The sequence below is a fragment of the Pteropus medius genome, unplaced genomic scaffold (assembly GCF_902729225.1).
Source record: "Pteropus medius unplaced genomic scaffold, Ma_sr-lr_union100, whole genome shotgun sequence".
NCBI classification, from domain to species: Eukaryota; Metazoa; Chordata; class Mammalia; order Chiroptera; family Pteropodidae; genus Pteropus; species Pteropus medius.
The window spans coordinates 3,221,188-3,240,082 of record NW_024344437.1 but is presented as its reverse complement, the minus strand read 5'-3'; the positions used below and the strand labels follow the sequence as shown (position 1 = coordinate 3,240,082).

At 46.3% G+C, this 18,895-nt stretch overlaps 1 protein-coding gene across 7 annotated transcripts in view; it reads right to left on the bottom strand.

Moving 5' to 3' along the window:
• Positions 1-6,187: 6,187 nt before the first annotated feature.
• The window catches only part of DCLK1 (doublecortin like kinase 1), a 312,702-nt gene continuing 299,994 nt past the window's right edge, over positions 6,188-18,895 (bottom strand). For 4 of the 7 annotated variants that reach the window (XM_039873002.1, XM_039873004.1, XM_039873003.1 and 1 more), the window contains exon 17: positions 6,191-11,863. In XM_039873002.1, coding sequence (XP_039728936.1) covers positions 11,699-11,863 — 165 coding nt within the window. In that variant the 3' untranslated portion in view covers positions 6,191-11,698. Of the gene's footprint in view, positions 11,875-18,895 lie in introns of all 7 variants that reach the window. The other 3 variants (XM_039873006.1, XM_039873009.1, XM_039873007.1) reach the window with 2 other exon arrangements.

Sequence of the window (18,895 nt, the reverse complement as noted above, 5' to 3'; positions counted from 1 at the left end):
AGTGTCCGGTGGTCCCCTCGGAAACGTTTGGAGGATGCCCACCGCCGGCGGGCGGCCTGTCACGGCAGAGTCCCGCGGAGGCGTCTGCGTTTGGGGGAGGCAGAAACTCGCGCCTGGGACTGCAGAGGCGGGAACCGTCCTGGAGCAGGGACGCCCCGCTTTCCCAGCTCCCGGGGCCTCCCTGCTTCACAGCAGGGCTTTCCAGGCCGCTGCGGGGCCGCCTCCCGCGCTGGTGGCAAAGGGCGGAGCGGAGCGCGCGGAGCGGAGCGCGGCGGCCGCTCACGCCGGGAACTCGGGGTGATGCGCCGGCCGCGGGGACTGGCGCCCAGGGAGACGGCGGGGGGCCGGGGGGACCCGCTGGCAGCCAGGCGAGCCGCCCGGAGCGGGAGGCTTGCTGCATCCTGTGATGCGGCTCCCGTTTCTTAATGACCATGCCCCCCACATGCACACCCACACGTACCACACACACAAACACCTACACACATGTACAAATACACACGCACGCACACGACGACACGAGCATTTACACACGCGACATGCCCACCACACACATAAATTAACACACACACATGCACGCATCACACGCAGCGTTTCACACACATGTACGCCAACACAATACAGCATCGGGCAATAATAATAGCAAATACACATACACACCAATAACCCACATTACGTCCACCACAATAACCATATATAAACACACGCATTAAGGCCAAGGCAATAGCCGCCATCAATGTTACACATTACGGGCCATTGCCCATATAAACCAATAATTCAATAATACAACGAGCGCGCATATATACATGGCTTGCCATCAATGTGCATACGTACACGCCACACACATACACAATCTGGCTGCATACATGCAGCAGATAACATAAACACAATACTACCATGTGTATGGTATACAATAATACATCCGCTATGCTGCCAACACAGTACATTACGACAATACACATAAACACATCCATATACAAGGCATATTGGGGTCAATAATGTTAATATTGCAATACATATATGCGCTGAAGGCCACACAATCAAATAATAATACAACAGATACATATATACAACACACGGTGACACACATGCACACTATCATATCACGTAACACATGTATGGATGCATACAGAAGGCCACATATCAATACGACATAGAAAGACGTGCTGCAGAAGGCGTAATACACCACAACACACACATTACCAACGCTGGCGTACACATACAATATTGGTGCAAACACATAAAAGGCCACACACTACTAACAATAGCAAAACGACACATTGTTTAATCATACATAATATACACATAGCACATGTACACACACAGCACACGTGCAGCACACAGGCAGCACACACACACACACGCGCAAGATGACTAGAGAGTAACACCACAGGGAACCCAGGCATGGCACCCACCCCCTGATGCCATGGGGTGGGAACGAGGGTGCCCATTCCCCAGAGGTAGCTCTGGTGCCGGGTCTGAGCTCTTAAAGCTAAATATTAATGCAACAGACTTTCAAATAGAAAGCCCCTTCTCTATGGCAGAGGTCACTTGGCTTCCTGGTGACTTTCCGTGTTTGGGACACTTCTCGGGGTGGACTCATGACCCACAGGGTAGCAGACAGCAAGCAGCCTCCCCATCCACCATGCTCTGACTGCCTGGGAACAGTCTCTGTTCCTCTAACGGGCACAGGGCAGCCTTCCCGGAAATGATCCCCAAACATCCAGATTGCAGGAGGCACGGTGGAGGCTGAGGCCGGTGTTTGCCCAGCGGTCGGCCTGGATTTAGGCCTCTGTTAAGGAGAAGCGAGAAACCCTGGGCTTTCACGCTGGAAAGGCCGCAGATGCGCCTCTGGGGGAGCAGGTAAAAGCCTTAATATGGCCAGGTCCAAGTTTAGGTGGCTGTTTCTGCTAAAACACAGACCAGTGGAGCAGGCCACTAGGAGGGGGCAGAAGCCTGTGACAGGAGGCCTGACTTGGCCGCCAGAGGCCCTGGCCTCTCTCTCACCTAGAAAGTTCCTTTCCATTAGAGTGACTCCTGCTGACAGGCTGAGGACGGAGCTGAGTTGGATAATCTTGAGAGTGACTAATAGGAGTGATCGCCGAGGCCCAAGGACACCCTCCAACATGGAGGGCAGTAAGTCCCGGTCACGTCCATGGGGCTCTGGTTAAGAGGGGCTCTCAGAGGCTCTGGTCAGCCGGCACTGCGGAGACAGACACACTGCGTGAGCAGCCCTCTCCGGCTGCTTGGTCCCCAGGCCGGGGACCTTCGCCCTCCTTTATGAATGCACCTCTGGGCATTCTGGAGACTCGGTTACCGAGGTGACATCGGCTTCCTCCTTCTGTGGTGGATTTTTTTCAGACATTTTCAGAGCAAACATATTGAGAGCGGGAGGCTCTGTTTTGAGAGGGCCCCGAGAGGCAGCGGGATGAAGGCACACATACCTGTCAACATCTTTGCAGAAAAGCACACCAAAGCGTGGGCAATTTGGGAGAACCCACAGACCACGGGTCAGGGACGTACCTGGAGTCAAGCAAATTTCCTGAGCAGGAAATTTTCAGTTTTCCAATTTCAGAAACTGATGTGAACTGTTTATCTTCCTCTGCACATGGCACACACATAAACACAGACATACATATACAGAGTAAGTAGAAACAGTAGAAGCTACTGATGAAGCAGAAATGAGTTTACCCAGCAGGAGAGTGGAGAATCTAGAAAATGTGAAAAAATGGAACATCCACAAGAGTGAGAACAGAGGAGACGATGTCGAGAGAGGAAATTAAAAATGTCAGGGTGGGTTTGGACCTTGATTTACCTGTTGAAAATGAAAGGATATTTCACATTCTGAACGACGCACCAGTAATGACAGGTTCACCGCTTAATCAGAAGAATCCAGCAAATTAATAGGTAATTCTGATAGAATAACGAAGCCTCTGTCGGGTGGAACATTAATTATCACCCTGCTGTAGGGAAAGGTGACAATGTGGATTTGTCCAGGGAGAAGGAGAGAGAGCTTTTCAGGGTCGGTGGATTTCTCTCTTTTTTTAGATGTGAAGCAGCACAGGAGAGAAGAATGTGATTTTTCCCTGTGAGCGGGGAGCCGATAAGCTTTGTGAGCTGGAGATTCTACTCCTTACAGAAAGGACTGACAGGAGGCCTGCTCCTTTGTTTGCACAGGGAGGGTGCCCTCTGCTCTCCCTGCGAGGGAGTGATTAGGATCCACGTTATTTCAGGAAGTGTCTTTATGGTCCCTCCAGAGGCATCTCCCTGCTCCACCTCCCCCTCAGCCAGCCCTGGGGACCTGGCATCCGGGGCTGTTTTATCGTTAAGTTTACTCACCACTTTCTGACCACGCACAGTGAGGAGCTGAGACAGTCCCCGTGCCTGTTCCCTGGCTTCACGGCTGAGGGTCCGTGAGGCCCGGCTTCCTGGACTGTCCCCTGGTCTCACTGGGGCTGACCTTAAGCCTCCATCTTACCATTTTTGAGCTTTCCCTTGTTCCCATGGGTTGGCATATCTTCCTCCTCGCAGCTGATTCCCAGCTTCCTGTGAACCCCCCATCACAGCCAGATGGACACCCAAAGGGCTCCCACGTGTCCCACGCTTTCTCCGTCACGGCCCTGATCATGCTAGATGATACCTCTCTCTATGTGCTTGTTTTCTACATAGGACTTCGAATATGGAGAAGATAGTGGTTAGGTCTTTTATCTTGTGACCCCAGATCCAGCGGAGGGACTGGCACCTGACAGCAACTTGCTAGAGATGGAAGTAGATGATTTGCCCTAGATGGCAGATGGGGAGAGGGTGCTCTTTAGTGCAGGTTCAGGGTATGTCCTTCCAAGGAGGGGAAAATGGGTCCTCTGAGGGGATCTCGAAAGTCAAGGAGAGAATGAACAGAACGTTCTTGGGAAATGTCCCACCTCCTGCTCAGGGAAACACACTGATGGTGCCGCTGATGGGATCTTATTAATTTCGCCCCGCCACTGCCCACCTGCAGAAGGGTGTAGAAGGGACCAAAAGCCACATTAAATCTACAGTCAGTTATGTCTATGATTCCCGTAGAGCATCTTCTGGGACTGGTTTTGAGGGATACGCTGTGAGACATTAATATTTTCTCTTCCTTTTAAACTCTCCAAATGATACACCAGGTCGTAAGACTGTGGCAACTTTGGTCTAAGGCAGTCTTATGCCCTTGCTTCTTCCCTTCCTCTCTCCCTCTCTCCTCTTTTCTTCCCTTCCTTTCTCTTCCTCCTTCTGTAGGTTTTCTACGGGTGACATATGAACTGTTGTAATGAGCCGGCCACAGACGGATTTGCATGTGACTGCTGGTGGGCTCGCGGACAGCCCTTATAATCTACACATGCTGAGAGGGCCGGTGTTGGCTGGTAAAGAGGCCGTGCCCCAGACAAACTGTGTTCGGCCATCTGTGAGCGATAAATCAGGCACCCCCACCCATGGCCACCTAGAGCAGAAGATTTCTCACCACGTCTGAGAGTCTTAGGAACAGGAGTTGTGTTTTGTTCATCTCGGCCTCCACAGCGCGTCACTCACCGTAGGTCCTTGAAAATGCTTGTTGAATAAATGGACATAGTTCAGCATCCGTCTATGACAGAGTTTAAAGTTGCGTGCTAATTACAGATGGCAGAGAGGACTCTGGGAGGCCTCCCACCTCAGAGGCCAGGAGCAAAGCCAAGAGTACCACAGGGTGTGTGTACCACTGAACAGGCAGATGGCAACCGCACATCCTCAAGTGAGAGGCCACGTTGCCGCCAACACAAGGTCTGCCTGGGTGCGGGTGTCTGTGTTATCTGAACTCTGAACCAGGAGTCTCAGAAAACATGGCAAAGCTTCCAGCTCGAGATCTATTTCCTTGTCCTTGAAGTCTTCAGATGTACAGTAAAAATAAAAATGGACAATGGAGTTTCCCTTTTCTTTTCTAAGCCAAAATGAAGTGCCTTCCGTGTCGTTGGCACTTACTCAAGACACATTTGAATGAATGATTTGAATGTGCAGGCAAGCTGGCAGGGACATCTGTCACAGTGCTGATGGCCAGCGCGGATTTGGCTGGTCCAGCTGGCTGGGCGGGGTTCCTCGCCGTCCCTCGGTGCTTCTCCCGGAGCTGGGGGAGACAGGCTATCTTCTGAGGCAGAGCGAAGCTTTTCTTCTCTTTAAGGAGATGTTACCAGGCGTTTCTCAGGGCGCCTCTTTACCTGTTTCTTGTGACCCGTTTACCTCCATTTGCATAACTCTTATCTATTACATAATAAATCCCACCTTTCCAACCAGCAATCGTCCAGAGCTGTGGGAGGCCTTTCTCTCCCAGCTTCCTTATATGGCGGTGTGCGATCTTCAATCCCAGAACTGATTTCTGCGTCAGGGCCCATTTTTCTGAAGGCAGGTTTTTGGCGGAGCTGCCAGCCTCATAAAAACCAGGTAACGGTCCTTAGGAGGCAATCGCTTTAGCTATTGTTTCCCAGCAGTTGGCCCTGAGAGCCTAGAAAGGACCCCGCTATTTCACTGCAGAGGAGCAAAAGGAGAAACAGCCACCGTGGCAGCAGCGTGTAGATGGCAGGGAAGGTGACTGCTAATTTTACAAGCGCTTGGAGATATTCTGGCACCTTTATAGGACACCGGGAGACCTGCAGTCACTTTTGCGGGCCGACTTTTCAATCTCTTAGCGTTGAAAAACTCACAGAGAAAAGAACTTTATTCCGCTGTGCAGTTTTCTCTAAGGTCAATATCGCATGTGGAATGCCTGATGGGAAATTGCTATAAAAATGGCAGCTAATTACTGGTGAGTGGATAAACAACCCTCTTCTCCTGAGAGCTTATGCACATACATAGGTGGAAGGATAAAATGGGGCCGAGTGGTATTTTATTTCTTTGTGTTTATCCAAGTCACTGGCCCAGGCAGGAAAGTAACACACGAAAAGGGACATTTTTGGAATAGTTGTTTTTGAATTATGCTCATGAAATATACACTCTGCTATGGAGGACATGTGGGAAAGCTACACTCTGATCGCGTGACTAATTTTTAAAGCCTTGCACAGAGAGAATTCTCCCCAAGAACACAGCTGGGTTATTCCTTCGTGGACTGCATGTGTCAGTACGAATTGAACTAAAATGAAATTTTATTCCATTATGGCAAAGTAAACTGAGGAGTGGACACTACAGCTAGGGTATTACGTAGTAGTTCATACACCAAGTACTATTATTTTATTAATTTTAAGAACATGTTTTACATAAAACAGGCAACATCAAAAAAGCTCAGTTGATAAATGAACATAATATATCACAGATGATTTCATTCCACATTAACCTACATTTATTAGCTTAAACTGAGAGATTAGGAAAAAATTGGATCTCATTCCAGCTTTAATCATGAATACAAATCGTTTCAAAGTTATTTTGTTAAGATTCCGAAAATCAAAGATTAACCTATGCCATCTGATCCATGCAGCAATTGATAAATTCAGTATTTTCAAAGGAAACATTGAACTTTTTTTCTTGCACCAAATTGAAACCATTCAGAAACTTGTTTAAATGCGTCAAGTGCCTAGCCCGCCTTTTTAGTATGCATGAGCAAAATATTATTTAATTTCACACTCAACTAATCCTTTAATAATTTTCTTTCAGCCAGAATGAAAAAGGCGATTATTCATTTCCTAATAAAAATTTTTAAAAAGTTATCGAGGATAGGACTCTAACCTTGGACCGGTTTCAATTTCTTTTTATTTTTTCTGAGAATACATCAAAGGTTAATGTCAATGGCAAGTGAGAAATTGTCCCTAGAGAACTATCCAAGGTCTTTTTCTTACCACATCGGTCGGACTGGAATGAATTGGCATTATAGCATCTTTATGATCACTTTTCAAGTCCTCCTTTCTCTTAAAACCGACAGTGAAGGCTTGTAGAACTATTATTTACTTTAAACTAATGAAGTATATCACAGACAAAAATATACAATTTTACATTAAAGCAACATTAAGGGTCTCACTTCAGTTGACAAAAAAAAAAAAAAAAAAATGTTGAGGAAATTGATAGATGTGGTTTAAATGTAGAGACAGCTCTTCCTTCAGGGGAAAAGGATGAACCGAGACCTCTCGCTTGTCTCCAAGGGCAAGATGTTGCAAACCTCATGATCAGAATACCTGCCAGTTAGAAGGTCCCTCACCGAAAAACGATCACCATGGCTTCAGTGTTGAAGCCCAACAACAACAACAACAACAAAAGGTGGGGTGGGCGCCCCAAACAAAGGCATTCCAAGCCTCTACACTGAATTTCCTGTTTCCCGCCGTTTGAGACCCTTAATGGTACTCAATGGATGGTTGCACATTTGAGATGATTCAAAACTAAGACTGGCTTAAAAGCGCCTCCACCTCAAGTGTGTAAGTACACGCAAATTAAAGATTCCTCTGACAGTCTTTGGGATCCCATTTGTCACTGTTTTATGTATAAAGCACCACTGAGCCAATTTTAAAAGCACATTTGCAGGGAACAAGTGTTAATGTGTCCCCACGTTTTGCTGATTTGTTTGCCTTTAAACAAAAAATGTTTAAAGTATGCTTGCTAATTTGCACTCTTGTTATCATATCTAAATTGACAAAAATGTTAATTTTGGAAGTGCTTTTAATCACTGTTTCCCCCCAACAGACTAGAATGGCTTCATGAAACTCGATGATTAAATAAAGAAATTAATATCTCCAAAAGAAGCAAGTATCTGCATGCAAAGTTAGGGTCTGTCTGAGAGTGTTTGTCCCAAAGTCCTAATGCGAATGGCAGGCAACACGCAGAAAAGGCTAACCTTTTGACTGACCAACTTCAAGTTTTTAAAAATCTTTGATTGGACAAAAAAAAAGTCACATAGCAGTTTTAAAAATTAATGATTGATCAATTATAGAAAAGATATGTTATCTACCATATATACCGGGTGACTCATTATTTATTTATTCTTTTAAACCCACGTCCAAATGAATAATTACATTAAAACTACCATCTTGGCTCTTGGTGCTTTCCAAAATTCTGAAATGATAACGAAGGAGAAGATAGACCAGATTTTGTTGCTGTTGTTGTTGTTTTTCTTCTCGGGAGAATTGGGCAGAGAAGAGAGGGAGGTGAACCTTCACTCTTGGTACAAGCCCTATAGAGCAAACCAGCCTAGGGCATCTTTTTATGGTCAAATTAAAAACCTTTGAAAATAGAAGTTTATCACAGCAATGCTGACAGATTCGTACCCTGAGAAGGGCCAGCAGGCAACACAATAATATTGAGAGCTCTCCCTGCAGTGCAAACGCACTGCCCCGTGCAGGTGACAGAGTTGTTGGCCGAGCAGGTGCCCTGGGCCAGCAAACGACCGTGATTTAATGCGCCCGCCTTGGTCCCACGGTAGCTCGGTGACCCTCTAAGCTAAGCCAATTTTTCTTTCCTCGTTTTTTTTCCAACTGAAATATGCCTCAAAGGGTAAAGGATTGCAATTTTAGCCTTCATTCATGTATATACTGCTTTCTTTCAGCAATATCTGACGGGCCTATTAACCACACCCCAGGGGGTGCTGAGCAGGTTGGACAAGGGGCTCACTGAATACAAAACACCAAGCATTTTCAGTAGTTTATTTGCATTTTTTTCTCTGCTTATTTTAATATGCACCATGTGTAAGTTAGATGAGGGCTACGGTAAAAACATTTTCAATGACTGAAATCTTACTTTTCCTTCTAACGATTCGGAGCAATCACATAGTCATTGATTATGATGAATAAAGTGATTTCTGCTACAATGTCAAAAAAAAAACATGTTCATCGATATGAACAGTTCTCATCTACAGAGATGATTTACACAATGCAAGTAATGAAAATGTTCTTTCTTAACTAGTCTATTATTGAACTAAAAAGCTGAATCTTAAAATTCCCTTGAAAATACCACATGGTCGGTCATGTATCAATAAAGGAAAGACAGTCCCCATCACCAGGCCACTACCATGAGAGCTATATTAAATACTTAGAAAAAAAATATGGAAATACTTGTGGCAATGATTAAATTGATAGTTACAGAGATACACTGCCGTAATGGTACATATTTATTCGATGATAAAGTGAAAAAAAAAATAAGATCAATTTGATTATAGAAATTCCTTAAAGAACACCACCACTTAATTATTTCGAACTTGAACTATCCCAAGAATGTCATGAAAAAATTAGAAAGCACTGGCTAAAAGCAAAGCAGTCTGGATACACCAACGTAATCGGCATGCCTTGTGCTTGTCTGTTAACCCTCTGAGTACATCTCCGACATTCGGGATCCTGATAGCTGGATGCTGAAAAGATTGCATTCCCTCTGATTACTCAATATTTCTATTGACAGGACACATTCCACTATTTATTCAGCATAGATCACTCGAATTCTACAGCGACGCACTGCACTCCCCATGCTGCATGGGCCATGCATCCTTCCGAGCTGCCCGCCACAGCTTGGCATGGTTCACAGTCTCCCGCGACTTGGATGAAAAAGGCCTGAGCTGTGCACCGCAAGCTCTGTGCACTAGATGCTGTAGCAGTACATGTAACGCACACGGAAAAAGCAGTCATCAGAGAAAGAAAGGAAAGCGACAGTCTACTGCAGCGAGGTCTCTGCCCACAGCATTCTTCATATTCACTCATTTAGAGTTGAGGCCAAGCTCAATGGTGACTCTTTGGTGTTACTTAGACTAGTGCTTTGCTTCACAGTTCTAGAGAAAGCAGTGATTTCTGATCAGTTCAGGGCACTTCATTAATGTGGAATCTGCCTACACACCCACGCCCTTTCCGGTGTTCTGTCTCCCCACCCACGTCAAAAAACAGACTGATTTGTGCTACTCTGGATGTTGCGTGCTATCATTTCAGGACTCTCTAAAAGGGGGAAAACTCTCAATAAATAATCTACCACTTACATGTCAGGGCGACACAGACCAAAGAAATAAATTTAAAAGTGGAAGAGCAAAAATATTGGGGGGTACTATGTTGCAAAAGTCGTGACATATTACTATCTTAAAATTTATATTAATATAGCCCACAGTTTATGAGCTGGAGGGTAGACAGCAGCAACTGAAGACTGATGTATTCTTGAAAATGAAGAAGTGACTAGAAAGGTTGAAGACCTTCAGATATTTAAGAAGATTCAAAACAGGGACAATAAGTGCTGTTCTATCTCCCAGATGCAAATTTTATGAGACACCGACTGTCTCCTGGGTCACAGTGCCAAGCAAACCTTAGCAGGAGACATCTGAGTCGAGCCCCTGCCCCCAAGACACCCTAAGCATTGCGGTACCGTAGGAGAAGCCCCATTCTGAATGCGACACATTCCAGAAGACACTCCATAGAGACACAGGGCTAGGGAGAAAGACCTGGTAACAGGAGTGAAAATACAGGTAGGAGGCAGACAGGACTCAGTCCCACAGAGAGAAAAACATGTCCCTCTGCAGAGCTAAAGATGGGGGCATAAAAAGGTCACCTTGGGGAAAGTAAGCTTTATCCTCAGGGGGATCTTCTACGTCTCCTACCCTGTTCTTCCTGGGAGACTATGTGCAGGTAACCTAAAGGTACACATGAAATTATTTTACCAGTGATTGATTTCCTTAAAACTCATTTTTTGGAACATTCCGGATTGTTTTCTCACTGTGCTTTCTCCTACCAGCCATCTTGCAAAGCACTCGCCTCTGGCTCCCTGTGCCCCGGAGCTCCTACGTGTGGATTTAATACTCTATGTGGATTTCACACTGAAGACTGCAGTGGATGAAAAAGCAGGTGAGAAAAAGAACGGGATCTTATTTCCTCTTTCTGTTTGAAATTCTAACCCTATAGAGCACCTGGCGATTTATTGCTCTTTTCCACTGGTTGTTTATTTCCTGTAGATGTCTCATATTGAGCAGGCAGACCCTCCCTCACCAAGCACGAGACAAGGTATGTGACTTCCCAAGGGTCTGCACTGGCACTAGCAGCAGCTGATGTGGAAGCAGCATTTCTGGGGCGTCATCAGCACATCTTCATGTGGAGATAATTCGGGGGAGGAAGCACCATCTCTTTCATTGGGCCACAGACCCAGTTGCCTCCGCTCGCATGCAGGACTCACGGCAGCTGACAGTCATGCCTCTAACGAAAAAACTCCCTTTCTTATTAAGATTGTGAAGAAGAAAAACGGGGTGATTATGCTTAAGTTATAAACCTGCCACGTTCTCCACCCACAGAAAAGGGCAAGCGAGATATGGTCCCAGATGCCCTTCTTGTCAGGACATCTCAGCATCTAAAAACACCCCTTGATCTGCAGCAAAATCAAGACATGTGCATACACATCCAAAGGCCTGAAAATTCCCCAAGCGTTCTCCATGAAATCCTATGCACTCAGAGGGTTAACATGTGCTATATTACATACTGCAGATCCTAGCTCGACTGATGAAAACATTCATTGCTTTTAAGTTTAAAAAAGTTGCAAAGTAGCCTTAACCCTTTGAGGACCCTATTAGCAGCAAGTTGCCATCTTCACAAACAACAACATGTCATCATCTCATTCAGCAAAGGGAAATTGCTACAAAGTTACCAGAAAACACACTTTCTGTTCTGCCATTCCAGCACTGAGTGCTAGATAGATCAGATGAAACTGCTTTACATAAATTTGGAAAAATAACCTCAGAGTCTCAAAGGGTTAAGCTAGGACTTCGAGTAAAAGGGTCTCGTTAAAAGGGCGAGTTTGGGGAGCGCACAGTCTCAGACGAGCTTGGGGAGTAGTCTTCGGATTCGGAGTGGACTTCGGGCGGAGCTGGCTGGGCCTTGCACCGGATCCTCACATCCTGGTTGCGTCTTCGTCGGAAAACCTGCCTCTCCTTATCAAGAGCGGTGGTCTAGCAGGGGCATAAAATGAGAAAGAGGACAATTAGGCCGAAGGAAATGGCCAAGGAAGCTCTTTCTGGCACTTTCTGAGATCGTACACATATGCTGGCCAAGTTAACCTGTCCATTATGGCTCACTTTTGTGGACAACAGTTTACCACCACTACTGGGGGGCCTTCCTGCTCCCCAAGATGCAGCTCCTAAGGGCACCTGGTTGTGACAACGGCAGGCACAGGCAGGATGGATGATGTCGTGGGCTCAACAACCTCTCCCCGGCCCTCCCCAGGCTTCCCCTAGCTCCCCGCTTATTACCCGTGGTCGCCCCTAGGCCGGCGGGAGAAGCACCTGCTGCTGGGCCGCAGGCCAGTGTGTCCGACCTGTGACGCACAGGCCTGGGGCCCATCAGCAGGGCTTCTCGACCTGTGAGGACCTGTGAGGACACCGGGCGTGCCTCGTCCGTCAGCATTCAGCTCAGTGCAGCCACATAACAAAGATGAAGGGCGATGAACTTGTCGGACGCGGAAAGAAGCCCCAAGCTCCTCCTCATTCTAAATTATCCTATTATCTGTTGATGGGGGTGTGTGGCTGAATCTCTGGGAAGAATTATTTTAATCTTAATGAAACCAATGCCTGAAACTGAAAACTGCTTTGAGTGCAATTGAACCGGATGGAATCCTTCCCATGGCTTTTCCTTTAAACGTGCATTTTCCATCCTAGTATGTGGTAATTCATGAAACTGCGATTCGATTTCATAGGTATTCCAACTCCTGGTCTCTACGGCTCATTTTCCCGAGGAACCTCGGACGATCTCCAGGATGTGCTCCCCGGCTGTGGCTCTGGAAGTTATTATGGCGTCAGAATTGGGAATGGCATGAGTTCATTACAGATTTAATGGGTGTGGGGAGGAACGGGGTCATTACAGAGAAACCTTACACACAGAGCAGAAGAGCAGGTACAAAGCCCGAAGAAAAATATAGAACACATATAAAAGTTGAAGGCGTCCTTGTTTGAAAGTCCCTCTTTAAAAGGACGTAGCCTGGAGGTTATTCTGCTTTTAAGAGATTACTTTTCCTCTATAGGGATATATACCACCATTTTTCCTCTTGAAAATTTACTATTAGCTTCTTCAAAGAACAGAGATAAATTTATAGCCGGCCTGGTTCTGAGAACAAAGTGAAAACTAAGCCCCTCGTACCATGGCAGTACAGCATTGGAGCAATCTCAGATCTAAAGTAAGGCGATCAAAGCTCCAAAATGAAGTAATAAAGAGAGAAAGAGAGGCAGTGGGAAGTACCAGCACAGTAAATGGCTCCGTCAGGCTGAGCCGCGCTGCTTTAAAAACTATCCACACACTGAGCAACAGTGTTACAGATTCGAGGAGGAAGATAAACTTTAATAATTCACTTATCCTTTCACTAGATTGTTAATATAGTGGTTCAATAACTGGTTTGCTGAAATGTCTATGTTTAATTTTCCTACTTGTCAAATTTTTAAGGACACTCATCTGTATAGTTCTTGGTCTTCCAGCCACGGATTTTATGATATTTTCAGCATCATAAACCCCAATTCCTAACTTTATTTAAAGCACTCTAAAGTTACAGCACATGGCATTGTGCTTTCAAGGCAAACTGAAAGTGTTTGTGTAGAGCTGAATGTTTGTAAAAAACAGACATCTATTTAGTCTGACTTACATGAAAGCCATTCTGTAGTTAATCTAAGAGTAATATAAACTCTTCTTTTGCTCATAAAACAAACAAACAAAAAACAACAACAACAAAAAAACCCCGTCTATTTCTACCTTCTCGAGAAGGCAAAAGCTCCCTGGCGTTGGACTGAGTGCTGGCTAGTGAACTGAGGTTTCTGTCTTGGGGAGGCAAAGCCCAGCAGGATGGACAGTTCCGCTCTGTCCAGCGCTGGCTATGAACTAGTCACTCGGCCCTCAGTTCGGTAAGGAGAGGGCGTAATCCCTTCCCGCCCTCCCAGAGCTGCTGCAGGTAAAAGTGGACATGTAAATGCTTTCTGCATGGCTCAGACTCCCAGAAATGGAAAGTATGGGGTTTTTTTTTCCTTTACAATTTTACGGAGGAAAACAATGTGAGGTAAAGCCAGCCTTAGAACCGACCTCAGAGTACTTTCCCTTTCTCCCTACTCCCACGGGCACCGGCTCCATATCCACTTTCTCTCTCCACAGTCTACTCAATTCCAACAAATCATGCTCTTGGCTGCAGCCACTGAAATAGGTCATTTCTCCAGAAATGCCAAATCCAGTTTAGGCAAAGGCCGGCGACAAATTCGGGTGGTCCCATCCCCCTCAGTTTCACTTTCATTCCTCCAAATCCTTTTAAGGGCAATCCTATCCTCTTCCTCACTGTCCCTCTTCCCAGAGGACCCTTGTCCTGTCTCTTTGAAGTGATCAGTTCTCTCCACGCCTACCGACGTCCTCAGTTAGCAGCTTTAAAACTGTTCACCTTTGCAGGTGACTCCTCATGCTGAAGGGCTTCTGTGCCTTCCGTTGTACCAGTAACTTCAGGGCAGTTACGTTTGGAAAACATATCATGTCGTGGAATACGGGTCATGGAAAACATCACATGTCATGGAATACGGGTGTGATGGCTGTTTCTGCTGCCTTTACAGACTTTAAGAACTGAAAGAGAGTTTTTATAAAGCATTCTTTGCCCCGTGCTCTGCCAGTCCTGGCTGCGGAGCTGAGGCCAGGCATGTGGACAGACTCCCCGCCCTGCATCGGTGACTAGGAAGAGAACTCCGTTGTCCCCCTGTGCAACGCCCAAGCGGTTTCTTCCCATTTACTCTGAAGTCTTTTGAAACAGGATAAAACGGAGCCACTGCACTTCAGTAGCTCACTCTGCCTCTGTTCCCAACCAGAGTGAGCTGGGGAGAGGACACTCACCACAGGCAGCATGGAAGGCCAAAAGAAGAGGGGGTCCCCATGCTGAGATCCCCTCTCAGGACCACAAGCCAGGGGCCACTGCCTGTCCAGTCCCACTCCAGACCTTTAAACTCCTAGGGACACCGGAGTCTGAAGACAGAGAGGCAACTTCCTACCCACCCAGGTCCTTCCCATATTCTCGAAGGCTACACAATTCATCTTTAGGGCTCTCGACTGACTGGCTCTCAGAGGTGTTCCAGAGAGCGCCACTGCCCCCAGACGCTGCTCACGCTGCTGCCAGCTCCATGGACTGTGGCTCATTATAAGGAAGAAGTTCTTATAATGAGCCTGGCGCTGCTGTCACTGTGCATCCTGCCCGCACCACCGTGGACTGTCTTCCCTGCCATGCTGCAGATGCTGTGGGGGGCAAGACCAAGTCTTGGACCCCAGGCTGTGTTCGCCAAGTTCATAGCACACAACAGAGATTCTACGAAGGTTGTGGCTTTTGCTATATGGGAAAATACAACAGAGGCCACATTGTTTCCCTCCTGGGCACTCAGCCCGCAGTCCATCCTACACACAGCTGACAGGTCAGTGACCCTCAGGTTTGATTTATTCGCAATTCCTCATAAAGCCCGATTCCCTGTCCTACCAGTCACAACACGCTTACAACACAAATTTCCAGTGTCTAGTTCCTGTTATTCCTCAAAATGATCCCGTAACGTCAGCAGACTCACCGTTCCCCGTTAGCTGACGTTTGGTTTTCTTGCACAGCATCCATTTACTCTGCTTAGGGTTGGCCGTGCCTCAGTTTCTCCTTGGACACCCTGAGCTCCTGTACTCTTGTGGTTCCAGTGAAGGCGACCCTACCCCCATCTCTGAGAGGGGGCAGGTGGGTTGGTGACCCAGGAACAAGCCTGAGTTTACCGCCTCCCCCACTACCCACGGCTGGTTCAGGATGGGCACCCACACCTGGCTGGGACTGGCATATCTATAAGGTGCTTTAATCACTCTCACCTCCCCACCTCGGCACAGGGTGCTCACCAACCTGAAATGACCTCTCCTCCTGTCTCCCTATTCACGTTTATCCATTTTCCAGGACTGGATCAAAGTTCACCTCCTGAATCACACTTTTTCCTTCCAAACTCCTCAGGCAAGTATTGCGTTGACCAAACTTTTGGCATTTACTGCACACAGGCCTCTTATTATCTTTTCTGTGCATATTCCCCAAATATCAGCTCCTCAATGGTAGAATCTGAAACTTCTTTGCATTTTCCAGAATGCCTAGCATACTGTGGTATGCATATTAGTGGCATTAAATATTTCTTAATTAATACAGAATTAAGTTATTTTAGATGATTAGTCATTTCTGAATAAGCAAAATGTAGAACCTAAAGTAACTCTTTAATACAAAAGAGTAAGAAGTTAAAAGTATTATGAGTTAATATTTAAGAATACGATTTATGTTTCAGATAGGATCAAATGCTTACGTCAGATAAAGTTAAAATTATCTTACATATTTATCTACTCAACAATCGCTTACTTGTGATAAAAAGTTCAACTTTTTATCACAGTGAGCACTGTAATATATGATATTTTTAGAATTTTAATTGTGGCTATACGATTATATGCAATTCAATTTTTACAATTGAATTCTGTAGCCCCTACAAGCAGTTCAGGACTGATGAATTCAGCAAGAAATAGAACGTGCTATTACGTAATTTTAAAAAGGTATTCATTCCAACTGGTAATTTTCCCCCATAAAAGCATTCGAAACCGATGTGCTGCATCACAAATGTAAATTCTGGGTTCTTTCAAACATTTCTGAAAGGCTGATTTCTTCTTTACCAATCACAAAAAATTCTCAGATATCAAGCAAACAGGGTCTCTCCTCCCTAATGCCTGTCTTTGTAAGGTAGAGTTGTCCTCATGTATCGCCTTCATATGCCCTTAAAACTTAGAACTTCCTTATGAGCTTATGATTGTGGTAGTTACTTTGCTCATGAGTTGTAGCTTTGTGTGAGCCAACACAATGGATTTGCAGTAGAATTCCCAAATGCTGCTTCAGAAAATTGTCACTTCCTTAAGAGCTGGTAAGAGAATCCAAGCCTGAATTATCACATTTTGGTGCTAATTATCATAGGTTTGTTTACCACTGGTCGACCCCAGAATCTCGCGATTCTGGGGTCGACCAGTGGTAAACAAACACGGCGTTGTAAACTAGTCACTTCAGATACAAACACAGCGTTGTAAACTAGTCACTTCAGATACGTACCCATCATCGACTACTATACTGTGTCCTGGGCTATTGCTAAGTCAGAGTGGACGGGGGTTGGGGAGGCTTGGCAAACAATAAATAGTGGACCACATAGAATGATGTAGAGAAACTAGTACAAGCCTGCCCTATACAGAAGAAACACTACATCTCCCTACCTCAGACTGTAAGCCCTTACTTATCACGGTGTCCTTAATGGCTGCTAGATCGAGTATGAAAACGGAGGAATGGTAGCATAATGTCATAACCTTAGCAACCCAGGTGGCTGCACACACAGTAGTTGGAAATCTTAGAGAAATTCCTATCTATCGTGTTTTGGTGCTTGCCATAGACCATAGAGAAAAGTGCCTGCCGAATGCCGAGGCAATATACTCCACCAGTTACAATCATCTAATAAATGTGCTTGGTGGCCGCTTCTGTTCAATGAGATGACTCTGTGCTCCACACAGTGCTCAGATACCTTACATCCTTATTTCTGACGTTAAATTTGGAAATCGGTGTAAACACGGAGTACGCCGCCATCTGGCAGGTCAGGAATGGATCCAGAACGTGCCCTGGGGCGTTAGCTCGGTTTTCGCTGCTCTGCGTCGCCCACATCTCTGCAGTGCTGTCCTGTCGGGTAGCTGCCGCTTAATCCCCGTGGAAGCAGCAGTAGGGAGAGGTCAGGAGAAGGAGCTTCTTGTCCTAGCTCAGCTAATTACGTGACCTTGGACATGCTTCCTGACCGTGTTGAGCCCTCATTCCCCTGGACACAGACTGGAGGGCGGTGTCGTTCCCTAGGGAAACTTTCACCTATGAAATACTACAAATACTCTTACTATCACTGTCGACCGACCATCACGGGTAATGTTTTTCTCTTAGCAAACAAGAGGCCTCACAGTCTGTGGATCAAACATACTTCTGTTCTGCCATACCAGCAGGACTGGAACGAGACGCAGCCCATTTAAGCTGTGAGGCAATGTTTTCTGTCATGGTAGTCATTATTGGATTTAAGTAACTGCATTTTTCAGAGGCCAACGTTGACTGCTTTCCCTTTTGCCTTTCTTAATTTATTGCTAGCCATCACAAATAGTCTTCATTTCATTAATAAAAGAACAACATTGCGCACGTGGCCCTGTAGCCCATCCATTATTCATGGTCCCTAGGAGAGGGACGGGGTGCAGCCGCTGCACGCTCACTTTGGGGGCCCCCGGGGACCGAGTTCCGATGAGCTTGCCGCGTTGGACACGTTTGGCTTGCTAGTAAAATTAAACTGACGGATCAACTGAAATATCCACCGTCCTCATTTTATTTGGCGTACTGTCATGCCTATTACCATTCTGTTTCGTTTCGTTTTAATATCCTTTTGGGATCTCACCAGGAACTGTTTAAGTATCTAGATATTCGGCGCGGGATTTCCCTAACGTGAGGATGACCATTAAAACACCCCAAGGAGGCCTCAGGGGATGAAACCCAGCAGCTGGCTGAGCTGCCTCCTCGGGGTGACTCTGCAACGGGACGCCTGGCTTCCCCAGGCGGAGCTGCGGCCACGCTTCTCCCCCGCTTCTCCTACCTAGGCTCCTGCTGCCCATCTGGTCCTTAATCAAATCCCCAGTAGACCGAGCCCTGTAGGAATTCCTGATGGCCTCCCATCAGAGGGTTAGAATCATAGCCACTGGCTGAGCTCAGCCTCTAGAGGATGAAGTCCGTGGGCTCCCTCTGTCCCGCGGCCCCTGGTTTCTCTGGTCGTGGCTGAACTGAGCTGCCGTGTTGTTAAACTGGTAAACTAAAGAAACTAAAGAACCGCCGCAGGTGTAGTCTACCTTAAGGTAAATGTATGACAATCTGGAACTTACTAATAAGCAGGCGAGTTAGGGGGCAACTCCTTTCATTACAAAAACAA